Here is a 13,004-nt window from a genome sequence, read left to right as displayed (position 1 = left end):
TGCTTGGGGGGAGGCTGTAGCTGGGAGTGGCTGAAATAAAAGGTGATACACAATAAGGTGAAGAAACCCTGTCGGTTCGTAATCCCAGGTCTTTTCTTTAGCCCTAACTCCGCTTCCGTTGTCCTCGGTTGGTCTCCAGCTTTTCGCTTCTGGCCGCTCCGGTTTGGTTTTTGAGGCAGCCGAGCACTGTTGGTTGTTGCTGAGCGGGGGGAGGAAGGGATTGTGGTCGTGTCTTGTTTGTAGGGCTAAGGACGTGCTACAGCAACAGCCCACAGCCAAAGGGCGAGGGGTTTTTATCACCGTGAGCTTTTGTCTAGCTGTGGACCAGCAGTCTTACTGCTAAGAGACGGGGCTCAAGCACTTCTTGGGTCGCACAGTCCTGCTAAAAATCCCGGGTTTGTGTTCTGGAGTAAAAGAAATAAACGTGTGGGGTTTTGTTTTCGCTTTCCCTGCTTTACATCTCGTGCATTTCCATTGCCTTTATTATGCTTGCACTAAGCAGAGGTCGGATTTTTAACCCGTATTCATACCACGCACGTGTTCCTATTGAACTGCCAGAAAAAGCGCGTGCTGGAGAAGGTTACGAAGTTTTCTGCTGCTTTGAAGGAGTTTTGGTTCTTTAGTGTACAAAGCAGGTGGAGGTTGGATGGCAATACATCTAAATTAAGCCTAATGAGAAGTCCAGGATTTTTCACGAATGCGTCCCGTCCTCGTTTTCGTATCTATTCTGGAAGCAGTGTAAAAAACAGTGCAAGTATATCACAGAACATGGGCTCTTTTTGCCAGAATCATTGTAAATGGTGTCACTGCCTCCTGGGGAGTCTGCGCTGTCTGCAGCGCCGTGTGCTTATGGTTATAAAAACGCCTGAAAACCTGACCCTGTGTTCTGGAGCTCGCTCGCTTGCTCCCCAAAGAAATGCCACTGCTGAATGTGCCTGGGGTGAGAAGGCCAGCGTGGGATTCCTGACGATTATTTGATGGGAGAGCTGGTGCAGCTCACCCATTAGAGCCTGTAGGTGAAATCCCAGCCTCGTGCTCTACCCTTGTATAATAAGGGTCTCTTACCTAGTCTGGAATAAATTCTTGATGCAATTTAAACTCTGTTTTCTTCTTGAAGACAGTAAGGTAAACCGTGTTCGTTAATTCAACTGTTGTTTGTTTTTTTCTTCAGGAGACACAAGGCAAGGTGAACCGTTCTTGATTTCCCAGCTTGTTCCCCATAACAAGTTTGTGTTTTTTTGTTGTTTTTTTTTTTCTTTACCCTCCGCAGACAAGTGGGTACTGATGGAAGTTTCCGACAGCCCTGAGCGAAACCCCTGCTCTCCTGGCGAGGAGGACCAGCAGCTTTCCGATGACGAAGTCCTGAAGGAGAGCGGTTCGGAGCGGGAGCTCGATGGAGAGGGCGGGCGAGGCAGCGTCCTGGGAGAGGAGGAGGAGGACGCGGCCCGGGGACTGAGTCAGGGTGAAGAGGAGAACCACTCGGATGAGGAGGACCGCTTGAGCGAAGCCAAGTCTCAGGACTCTGAGAACAACGAGCAGAGCGGGGAGCTGAAGAGCCCTCCGCCTCGCAAGGGAGAGGAGGAAGACCGCACGAACGACCTCGGAGATGAGGCGTCCTCCGTCACCCGCGAGCTGGATGAGCACGAGTTGGACTATGACGAGGAAGTTCCCGAGGAGCCAAGTGCTGCTGCTGCAGAGGAGGATGGCGAGAAAGCTGCTGGTGAGGATGACGAGGAAGAGGAGAAAGGAGACGATGCCCGCGAAGACGAGAAGAAATCCGGCGGTAAAAGCGACGATGAGAAGGATGGCCAGGATCCCGTTAAGGAGAAGAAGAAAGAAGACGACGACGGAGAGATTGATGACGGTGAAATTGATGTAAGTAGGAGCTGGTCCGAGGGGGGCAGAGCCCTGCTGGGGGAGGCCTGTCCTTGTGTTTGAATGTTTGCCTCTTGGAGTGCCGTGCCTTTTTCTCTTCTGTGACCCGAGCGTGCTAGCTGTGTCCCAAAGTAACGCGCTTTTTTCGTTGGAGGTAAAACCGCGCTGGGTGCCAAGTCCTAAACTCCAGGGCGCCCATTGCCACGTACTGTAGCAAAATTTTGTGCCACGTGGTGTTGGAGCAGCTGCAAACGAGCTTTTCCCTGCCCAGTATGGAACAGCTCCTCCAGTGCTTTAAGAAAGTATTCTGCTCTGGCTCTCGGAGGACTTCAGGGTGATGCTGACAGCAAATTGCTTAGCAGTGGATTAGGGGATCACAAGCTGCCTCAGCAGCTTCGTTTGAGAGGCCGGAGCTGTAGGGTGGCTCCGTACTCGAGGTGTGAGGCTATTTAAAAAAAAAAAATAAAAAAATGAAGTGCTTTTCCCCCGTTTGTCTTTGGGTAAGAAGCGCTGCAGGACAGCAGTTGGATTTAACGTAGCCTAATACCAGGTCCCTCTTGCAAACAGGACAAAACGGCTCTAGCAGGAGAGTTGAAACCCTCCTGTAGCTTCCTGGTGGCAAACACCGTGCTTATATCGGAACGGCAGGACTGCAGGGCGCCACGCAGAGAAGTGGCTGGTGGTGGTAGGTCCCTCACTGAGATAGCCCAGAGCATCAGCTGGCTCTGCTCCTCCCTGTCCCTGCCAAAAATGCCCCCGTGCAGGTAGACCAGCTTGGGGCCGCGTGCTGGTCTGTGGACACGTACGGATGGGTGCTTACCCGGTTACCTTAGGACCAGAAGATAACCATTCACTCCATAATCAGCTGTTCTTTGACCCCCCAAAAAATTTTTCTGTCGTTTTATTTATTTATTTTTTTAACTTCAGTGGTCCTTTGGCAAGTTCTGTGTCATTTGTTTTGTTTTTTTTTTAAAGGCGATGTCGGTTTTCTGCACCGTACCCGCTCTGCAGGCGGTTTTGTTAGACACCTGGGGTATTTTCGGAAAGTTTCTGGGAGTCGTGTATTTCTGATTCAGTTAGAAGGAATTTCTGCGTGCTGTGGGAGAGTCCAAGCAGGAAAAAGAAAATCCCGGCGTTCTGATTCTGTGCCTGCTTCTTGATTAAAATATGAATGCGTTCCTTTAGAATCCGAGGCATTCTTAGGAGCGCTCTCCTTACAAAGCCCGAGATGAAGCCGTGGTCTGTTTTTCATACGTTAACTCATAACGGGGTTCCCAGCTGCCTGATTCCAGGGAGACCCCCCAGAAATAAATACTGGCCCTTTTGTTCCCGCGCAGCCTTCGCCCGGCCCGTGTGAAGGGAGCCGAGCCGGTGATGCCGCTCACGCGCCCTTGAATGCCAGCCCGGCTTTGGGGGAAACTCCTCACTCTCTGCACTTTCTTCTGCTTCCAGACTTCCCCCCTTTGGAGGCGGGGGATATTAATACAAGTTTTAATGTGAATCCACGTGTCTTTAAGATCGGTTCCTGCTCAGGAGAGCGCTCCTTGCCTTGCCCCAAAAGGGCTGCCCCACGAGAGGCTGTTAACCCAGCTCTCTGTACACCCTTTAGAGACAAACGATGTTTTTTCCCCGTTTCCAGCTGTTAAAGTGACCCAAGCACACAACTTTCTTAATCTTCTCCTTGCCGCGGCGGCGTTCCGATGGCCGTGCGGTGGGAAGGCCTCGCCCGGTGGCTGGTCAGGTGTTTGATAGCTGGAAACCTCGGGGGGGGGGGTGAAAAAGGAGACCCCCGGCCCTTATTTCATGCTGCCTTTTAGGAGAAATCACCAATTTCCTTGGGGGTACGCCAGCCACCCCTGACAGCTCTCTGGTTGCTTGGGCCTTTTGGCATTGTTGCCTCTTTTTTATCCCTTTGGATTTTTCAGGTGTGGCCTCATGAAGGCAGCAAAGGCTTTTTTTTTTCCCTTTTTTTTTTTTTTTTTCCCCGGAGAACAAAGGCGAAGGCTGGTGCTTTCCAGCTTCAGCTTCTTTCCCCTTGAGGAGCTCCGTGGCTGTTATTCCACGCTCATCCCCGGTGGTTCTTCGTCTCTGAAGAAACCTCCGGCTTCCAGAATTCGGTCCCGTGTTGTGCGTGGGGATAACGCCGAGTTTCGCTGGGGCCGATTTCGTAGCCGCGTGGAGCTGAGCAGGAGGGAGGGAGTCGAGCTGCTGCCACAGAGGGCTGGAAGAAATAGATCCCACTTCGTTCCTGACGAGCTTGGGGTGGGGATTGATGCTCAACATTGAAGCATTTTGTGTTTCACTGCCGTGAGAGCAGAACTTAGCATATAAGCGCATCGCGTCTGTATTATCCCATTGCATTAAGTGCCTGTATGCAGGAATTCTGCTCTGTATTTTGAATCAATTAAGGAATCGGCTTGGGCTAAACAGCTACGCCACGGCGCTGAGCAGGGCACGGAGCAGTTAAAAGGCTCAGAAGGGCAGCAGCGTCGCCCAGCTGAGCTGCTCTAGCTGTCGGCGTGCACGCTCCTAGCCTGCAGGAAGGAAAGGTAACGCAATTTAGCTCGTTTGTGTGAAGCTGCCCCTAACTGCCTTCCACGTGCCGTCGGCTGGAAGTGCCCCACCAGCCAGCCGTACTCAGCTGAAGGCTGCTAATATCTTAATCCACCACGCCGTTTTTGAGCCTCGAAGCACGTACTGGGGAAGGTGGTGCTCCTTGGTCCGTATGTGGCACCGAGATGTTCGTAACGCCTGCTGGTCGCGCAGTCAGCTTGGAAACACTGAGCTTGATCCGTTTTCCTGGTCGTAGCAGCGCGTTCGGGGTGTTTGTCCCAACCTTTTATTGAATTCCCACTGTGTTGTGCCTCGGGGTGCGTTTTCAGCGACGGGTATTTGACCATATTGTGAAATGTCAAGTCGCCGCGGAAGGTGCAGCGTGTGAAATGTCAGCCTGCCTGTCTGTCTGTTCCAGGATGACGACCTGGAAGAAGGCGAAGTTAAAGATCCCAGCGACAGAAAAGTGAGGCCGCGTCCCACCTGCCGGTTCTTCATGAAAGGTAACGACGCGCTGTAGCGGTGGAAGCAAGCCAAAGGTGCTGTAGGTTTTTTCATTTGGTTTTGCAGCTGCTAAGCTGCTGTCTACACGATAATCTCTGCCCCAGGCATCCTCAGTATCACCTTTCCGTTCCTTGGTGGCCAGATGCCGAATTTACATAGAGCCAATATGCAAAAAATCCTCGGGCCCAGGTATGGTGAGCCCGGTAGAGGCAAATAAAGGAAAACAGCGTGGAATAAAACTGCTCGGGCTGATTTAACAACCTGCTATTGCTTAAAGAGGTTCTGTGGTGTTATTCCCTGGAAAACCAAAGGGCAAGCCTCGTTATTTCGTAGCAAGCGGACGCCTTGCCAAAATGTAACTGTTTCTTGCAATTCTACGTCCAGCTTACTTCCCTCGCTGATTGTTTTTTTTTAAATTGGAAATAGAAAATAGTTTCCCTGCGAGAAACAATGTGGCATCATGCTGGCTCCTGGTGAGCCCCTGCAGATATGCTTTGAAAAGCATCTGTTGACCAGGTTCCTGCGTGGCCTGGGTAGCGATGTCGGGTGTTGGCAACCCAAGCGTAGCTCCTTGCACAAGCAATCCAGAAACCCCAACGGGACGGCGTGTTTGAGGGATGCTGTTGGACCTGATGGGGATGCGTGCTGGTGGCCAGAACTTCCCATGGGCTGAGGAAATGGCCAGCTGGGGAGAAATTCTTCATGAAAACAAGATTTTTTATTTTTTTTTTCAAGCCAGAAGATCACACTGTGCTGTGTCAGGTACTACACTTGTGAAACAGGATTTGGATTGTCAGCCTCAGAAGAAATGGGGGCAGGAAGTCACATAACCTATTTCTTACTGCACGTGAGACTTAACTAAGGACTTGAGACTTTTAAACCTAACCAATTCTATTTCTTACTTTTTTTGATTCTTCCTAACGAGGCAAGCCCTGAAGTTTGTGCGACTGTGACAAATGCCTCGCAGTTCTCTAGCGCAGAGAGCAGGTTTTATAAAAGTTGTCTTATCTGAGCTGATTATAGCTCAGTTCTTCCTTCAGCTTCACCTCACTTGATGTTTACTCATTTACTTTGTTTTCTTTACAATCATCCACGAACGGTTTATTGAAATCTGAAATTAAAAGAAGGGTGGAGAGCAGGGTGGAGCCTTCATTCCTTGCGTCAGTAGCGTGTGCAACGTAGGGAGCTGCTCAGGGGGTTTCCAGCGATGTGACCGTCAGATAGCACTCACCTGCCTTCCTGAATGTCTTCCGGCACTGAATTTTCTGCCTGTGCCGAGACACGAGCGTGATAGCACGATGAGGGAACAGGGAAGTCCCTCTGCGAGGAGAGCTGTTTGTTCCTCAATCCCCAGCGTGACACACGGCACCGAGGTATTCGCCTGAGTCAAAGTTCAGGCTGTGGAATCTCCTGCCCCGGGATTTCATTGAGCTGGCATCAGTTCAGATAACGTTGACACTCGCTTCTGCTTGCACCCTAAAGGCCTCAGTGCCACCAGGGAGCTCGGACGCTGTTCACGTGCGACCTCGAAGGAAGATTTTCATCCTTGCTGTGTCTGAGGAGCCCTCGCGTGGCCGCGTCTGTCCCGTGGCATGAGTGACCGGCTGGGAAGCCTTCCAGCGAGGCAGCTTGACGTGCAGCCACCCTGACACACGTAGCAGAGCCCCTTGCTTGTCAGGGCAGTCGTTCCCCTTGTCGCTTCAGCGAGAGGCGTTGGTGGAGGTGTCTGACAGCCCCTGCGCTCAGACCTCTCCTGGCAGGCGCTTGCTAGTCACTGAGGAAAGACGCGGCAGTCACTGAGCTCCCGTGCAAAGGGATTTGTGCTCTTATTGCATTTGGCAGCACAAAAGCAGCCGGTGTTCCGCCTCTGATTGAGAGCCCCAGCTCGTGGTCCGTCTGGGACTGATGAGGAGCGTTTCCAGGGGCCGAGCGCTCTTTACCCAGGTGCAGCGTGAATTTCTGACTTGCTGCCCTGCCAGCTGGGATCTGGGAGGTTCCTCCTTGGGCCATGGCAGCGTTAACTGCTCTGTTCCATCTGAAATCAACGTGTTAATGCCCGAGAGAGCAGGGAGTTAGCGATGACTTTGTGATGCAGTTGTGCGCTGTGAAATCTGCAGAACGTCTCTTGCTTGACGTTGAGTGAATTGCCAGAAGAAAAAACGGGGTTTGTTTCTAAGGCGAGCTGAATTAAAATCAGGAATTAGCTTTGTATCCTGCCGGGGCCCCCCGAGTGTTACCATGATGGTGACTGAAGCTAACGAGCAGAGCAGCTTCAGGTTTCTGTCTGCTGCCCTCCTTAGCAGCGTCTCCTTTCCTGCGTTGTGCTGGCAAGCATCAGCTGGAGAGAAAATCTTTGCTGTGCTTTGTGCCTCACCAGAGAGCTGTTTGTTTCGAACGCGCTGCGAGGTTTTCCTTGCTGTCAGGTTGGAGTCACTGTTTTCTGGAAAAGATGAAGTTCTGACTTGAAGTGTTTGTCTTTAATATGACCTGAAGAGCTCACGGGCTTATTACTGCGTCTGCTTAACGGCGTGCGTGTGCATCCATCACTCCCTGCTCCCTGCCGTAAAAAGGTTCTTGTGCATTCATCCATTTGCGACTGGCTCTCTTGAATCTGCCCTCTCTGGGAGGGCGGGGGTGGCAAGAACATGCAAGTGGGTAACGCTCAACAAATTTGGAGAGAAGAGGGGTCAGGGATCTGAAGCGGCATTATGCCTTGGGTTCTAAGTGGTTGTGGGGCTGCAGAAACGCTTGCTGTAGTGGTCAGGCGTACGGGGGTCTAACGGAACTGTGTATTTCCACAGGTCATTGCACGTGGGGCATGAACTGTCGATTTATACACCCTGGGGTGAATGACAAAGGAAACTACTCCCTGATCTCCAAGCCCGAGCCCTTCTCCCCAAACGGCGCACCACCTATCGGCCCTCACCCGCTGATGCCGGCCAACCCTTGGGTATGGACCCCTCTTGTGTGAATTCCTGGCTTCTGCACGTAGCTTTTGGCTCCTGAGGAGGAGGTGAAGGCTTTATTAGAGCTAGTACTTGAGCTAAGTTCAATACATCTGTTGGGTGTGTGATTTTTAAAAGGTAATCTTGAAGTCCCTAGTAGAGGGGAATAATTTTCCAAGAAGCTCCTAGCTTTTGTCCTACTGATGCATCTCCAAAGTATCTAGAGGTACTCGGGGGTAAGTGTTTAGAAAAATGTGCGTTTGCTTAGGGCTACTGTTGAATGTCTGTCGTCTTCCTCTTCTAACAGGGAGGGCCAGTCGTTGATGAAATCTTACCTCCACCCCCTCCGGATCCTCCAACAGAAAGTGCCTGGGAGAGAGGACTCCGGCATGCTAAAGAGGTAAACGGCAGCCTCGGGTGCGCTGACTTGCTCCAAAATCCACTGACCTGTTGCACTGGGAGCGGACTGCTAGTAGAGCTCTTTCGGAGCACGTGGTGTCTTCCTCTTCTTAAGGAGCCTTCCTTTTGCCTTTTAACTTATTAACTGTGATAAACAGCAAGGAGCGGTTATTGTACAGAGCTGGCAGCCGGGTTTGGTTTTTTTGTTAGCATGAGCTAGGGAGAGCTCGTGGCCCGGGGTAGTTCAGGGTTGTTGAAGTCGAGCCCTCCGCAGAGCGAAACGCTTAGGCTGGTCCAGTTTCCCTTTCCTCAGTGCCTGTTTTTCTAGCACCTATAGGATCCGTGTGTCTGATCGTTACAGAAGGTGGGGTTTGCATGTTTGAAGCTTAGTGCCTGTCTGCTGCTGCTCTGAGCTGATGGAATAGCGAATTACGCTTTCTGCATCAAGAACGTTCCATTAGCGTGCGCGTTCCTAAGACTTGGGCAGAAGAATTTGGAGCAGGCTTCTCCCAAGTGAAGGGTTTTTAATGCGTCCATTTCTGTGCCTCAGAAAACTCCTCTCTTACTAATTCTTTCATTTTTATGTTATGGCAGGTACTAAAAAAGGCAACCATGAGAAAAGAACAGGAGCCTGACTTTGAGGAGAAGAGATTCACTGTGACTATTGGAGAGGATGAGCGTGAATTTGACAAAGAAAACGAGTTTTTCCGTGACTGGAATTACCGCATCACCAGGGATGTCAGAGATCCAGCGTAAGAGGCAGTTTTGTTCTTGCTACATGGGATAACGGGTGGGATGTGCAGTGCAGTGTGGCAGTCCTCAGGTTACTTGATCCTTTAAATCAGAGGAACGCCCATCTCAGAAAATGGAAACAACACCTGTTAAGCAGTCTGCACACGATTACAAACTGGGGCTGCCTCCACTCACACCAGTTAAACACTCTCTTCCCTTTGCAGTCTTCTTTACACCTTTCTACCTTTAATATCATTGGCATAGTGGTCCCTCGAGGACGCTATTTGTATAGTGCCTACCTCACACCAGCGCATTCTCCCGGCTTTTTTTCCCTCTTCGTGCTCTTATTCCAATCCCTGAGAATTTTTAAATGCTGAAGCTGGGGTTGCAAAGTTGCTCAGTGCCCAAGAGCCTCAGGGCAGTAGGGGCGCTGTCGCAGCTAGCTGAGTGTTTATTTGCAAGGGTGTTGGCACAGCAGGTGGTCTTAACAAACACCCCGACCAGTCCCAGATAAACTGTTCAGTAAGACACCGGTCAGAAAGCAAAGCTGTTAGCTGCCAGCGCATCGCCTGGGCAAAACCGAGCGTCCTAAACTTAAGTTGTAGGGGGAAGGAGATGAAATGGTGGAGACCTCAGCCACCCTCCCGTCATGATTGAGAGCGGGCAGGTGGCCTGAAACGGGAGCAAGGAGGCATCAGGCAGCTCTGGGAGATTGACGTGGTAGTTCTCAAGCCAAGAAGTGGGATGGAAAAGAGAGGTTTGCGTTCTGCAGGAATTTAGGTGAATGCACATTTCTCTCTTGCTCGCACATCCTCCGTTCTTCCTGCACGTACAGATTTGGGCAATATTTCCACTCACAGCAAAGTGTCTGCAGGGCTTGGCTCCGTCTTTTTGAGTGAAAGAATTGAGGGGGGAAAAAAAAAAATCTGCAAAAGAGCAGGTTAAGCTTTTGTTCAGTGGGCTTTGATTTGCTCTCAAGTGCAATTCCGCTCCCAGCTTTAAAAAAGAAGCAGCCTCCTCACTTCTGCAGGCTGTAACAAAGCAGTTGCCCCATACTGATGTTCTTTACCTGCGTAGAAATCACTCTGCCTTGTTCTTCTGTTCCTCTGAGAAGGCTTTCAGTTGTACCTGGGGCTTTGTTATCACCAGTGCTCTTGTGGATTAACTGTTTTATCTGTTTTATAACTGTGTATGGAAACCAGCATCTTCAGTCAGTGTTCTGGTTGTTTTATGCCACTGCCTCACTGATGTAACGATTTGCTGTGTTAGGTACAGGGCTTTGTTTTTTCGTACAGTCGAGAAAAAAGTGTTATATCGCATGTAGCCAGCGTTAAAGAGAAGTAAGCAAACATGGAATTTCTGAAAATTAAGGAATCTTTATGCGTAAGCAGGCTGTGGCGTTAAAATATATTAATTGTGTGTAGAGGCAAAAGTTTTTATTTCTGAAAATTAAGGAATCTTTATGCGTAAGCAGGCTGTGACGTTAAAATATATTAATTTTGTGTAGAGGCAAAAGTTTTTAAGTTGTTACCGCTGCATACTGTAGAAAAAAAGTGATTTTTCTCACACGCACATTGCGCGTGGGTTGACACCTTGCAGCAAACTAAGCGCTGGCGCTTCAGCTGGAATGTTACTAAATGCTTTCAGGACTGTCTTGTGACCTGTGCAGATGTCTGAATAGTTCATAAATCCCTTTTTCTTTTTTGAAAAACTATAGGGAGGTGGACATCAAAGAAAACATTAACTATGGGTAAGCAGGTCTTTGATTCCGGTACTGCTGCAACTGTAAGAAAGCGTTCCCTTTCCTTTCTCCATTGCACCTCTTAAAACTTCCTAGGCCACAGACAGCTGCCCCATCAGGTGTGGCTGGCAGTGTATTGCCCGGACGGATGTATTTGATTTGGGGCTGATACCAATTATTCAGCTGAGGATTTAAGCACTGAATTTTCAGTAACTGTCGCAAAGCACAGCAGGGGCGCTCGTTTAAATGAACAAAAAGTCCCCAAATGCCAGAGGAAGGGAATAATAGGGCGATTTGGATTTGAGCTGGGTTGAAAAGGAAAAGCTTCCTTTTTGGTGTAGCTAGAGACTTTTTGCTTTTCGGACACCTGATGTCGCTGAATCTGTATTGCTGCGTGGTTGGCATCAGGGGTTTGTTGCTGAATTAGGCGTTTGTATTCGCAGTTCCTGACATGCCTCCCCTTGGCTTATCATTTCAGACAGAAAAGTAGAAATCTTAAGCCATGTAAAAGCGTTGAAAGGAATATCGGTAGCCGCTTGACTTGCTGGGCAGCTCTCCCATCTCGGCCTCGTTTGGACTATTTGGCACCTAGGATGCAAGGGTGGGCCGTTTATTTCCCATGCTCACGAGTCAGAGTCTCATTACAGATAATCTGCAAGTTAGGAGCGCTCACTTTATAATCTCAGCTCTGCCCCTGCCTCCTCTGTGGCCCTGGAAGTTTCTTGTTCCCTGTACCCACCTCCCCGTCTTTACAGCAGATCTGATATTTTCACTCCAGGTGGCTGGCAGGGATTGCGTATTGTCGGGTACGTGAATTAAGAACCTCAAATGACCTTAACAGAAATGGTTAAATGGAGGACACGTTGCACATTTAGGGGGTGGGTTTTAGATCGTGTTCCTCCCCAAAAGGGATTAGGGTTTTTGCAGTTAGGGCGTGTCGCGTGCTTGCCGGTTCGCGTGCATGCTGGGGGCTGGAGCCTGTTTTCCACTGGAGAATATCGGCTGCAGGTACCTTCGGTGCATGGAGCAACCTCGGGTTTGGGGCCGAGCATTGCTGGCCTGCCCCCAAAGCCCAGCTTCTTGCACCGGAAGGCTCAGCAGCACCTTGTTTCCTTTCCGGTCAGCGCTGGGACGTGCCCCTCACCTCCGGTGGCAGAGGAGCAGGAGCTGACGGTGTTCTGCTCCTGGTGTTCCCGTGTGAGGGTTCCTGAGGTCGCTCTGTGCGCGAGGACACAAAACGCAGCTCTAAATCAATGGGGCAAAACGTGTTCCGTTACGTTGGAAGCAGCTGTAAAAAGCAATCGATGTTCCTGCGTTTTTACCACATTGATTTGAAGGCTGGGTTTGGCTAGTGGTGTCCTTTTTGTGTTTATCAAGAAAGCTTTGTGATTTTTCCCTGATAAGTTTCGTTTAAAAAAGACCATTTCTGTCCGTTTGGGCTGTGTAGGAAACGCACCGCTTTCCGTGGTCCTATTCCACTGAACATGGGCTTTCCTGTCAGTGCAGTGACCTACAACATGTAGCATTTGTGTGCTGACGAGGCGATATTTCCCTTTCTAACCTTCCCTCTTTTTCCTTGTAGGCTTGACCCCTATGCAGATCCCTATTATGACTATGAAATAGAACGGTTCTGGCGTGGTGGGCAGTATGAGAATTTCAGGGTTCAGTACACAGACCCAGACCCGTACCGTAACTACAGAGTAAGTAAGGTAATAACACCCCTTCCGCGCTTTCCTTTTCAACTTTCTTCCAGGTACTCACGGTGCTCGTCCCGTTTCCAGTGCAGCTCACTAGGATTTTTCTCGTACGTTCACGATCCTAAATCCTACAGGTAGCTAAACCTCGAGTTACTGGATGACTGTGCAGAGCACGCTCTGGGTGCGTGGGCTGGCAGGTCGCTGGCACTGCTGCCCGTAGCTCTTCGTGCTCTCCTCACCGAGGAGGTGCCTCTTCACGTGCCCCGGCTGCTGCTCTGAACGCGAGGCGGTTGTGCAGCCTTCCTTGGAAATTTTGGGGAGGGCGGGAGCCTCCAGGAAATGATCGGACCGGAGAACGGGTTGCTTGCTAGTTCCTAGGAAAGGATTAGACGTGGACAGGCGGAGGCTCCTGCGCGTCTGCCCGCTGCCGGTGGAGTTGCTCGTTAGTTGCTCTGAGTCAGACGAGGAAAGCACCCGGCCACCTTCCGAAATCCCAGGTGCAGCCTGTTGGCGTGGCACTGCTGTAAGGTGCAGGGCTCCGTGGAAACAGGGCTGGGA

General features: G+C 50.5%; 1 protein-coding gene across 11 annotated transcripts in view; it reads left to right on the top strand.

Annotated features, from left to right (window-relative positions):
- ZC3H18 (zinc finger CCCH-type containing 18) overlaps window positions 1-13,004 on the top strand; it is a 44,384-nt gene that overhangs the window by 5,276 nt on the left and 26,104 nt on the right. For 5 of the 11 annotated variants that reach the window (XM_040571091.1, XM_040571096.1, XM_040571098.1 and 2 more), the window contains 7 exons: window positions 1,271-1,875; window positions 4,847-4,931; window positions 7,734-7,882; window positions 8,185-8,277; window positions 8,871-9,028; window positions 10,726-10,758; window positions 12,332-12,458. In XM_040571091.1, the coding sequence (XP_040427025.1) occupies window positions 1,285-1,875; window positions 4,847-4,931; window positions 7,734-7,882; window positions 8,185-8,277; window positions 8,871-9,028; window positions 10,726-10,758; window positions 12,332-12,458 (1,236 nt within the window). In that variant the 5' untranslated portion in view covers window positions 1,271-1,284. The remainder of the gene's footprint in view (window positions 1-1,270; window positions 1,876-4,846; window positions 4,932-7,733; window positions 7,883-8,184; window positions 8,278-8,870; window positions 9,029-10,725; window positions 10,759-12,331; window positions 12,459-13,004) is intronic. The other 6 variants (XM_040571101.1, XM_040571097.1, XM_040571099.1 and 3 more) reach the window with 3 other exon arrangements.

This window comes from Cygnus olor, chromosome 12 (assembly GCF_009769625.2).
Source record: "Cygnus olor isolate bCygOlo1 chromosome 12, bCygOlo1.pri.v2, whole genome shotgun sequence".
NCBI classification, from domain to species: domain Eukaryota; kingdom Metazoa; phylum Chordata; class Aves; order Anseriformes; family Anatidae; genus Cygnus; species Cygnus olor.
This window is presented reverse-complemented; position numbering and strand designations above follow the sequence as displayed.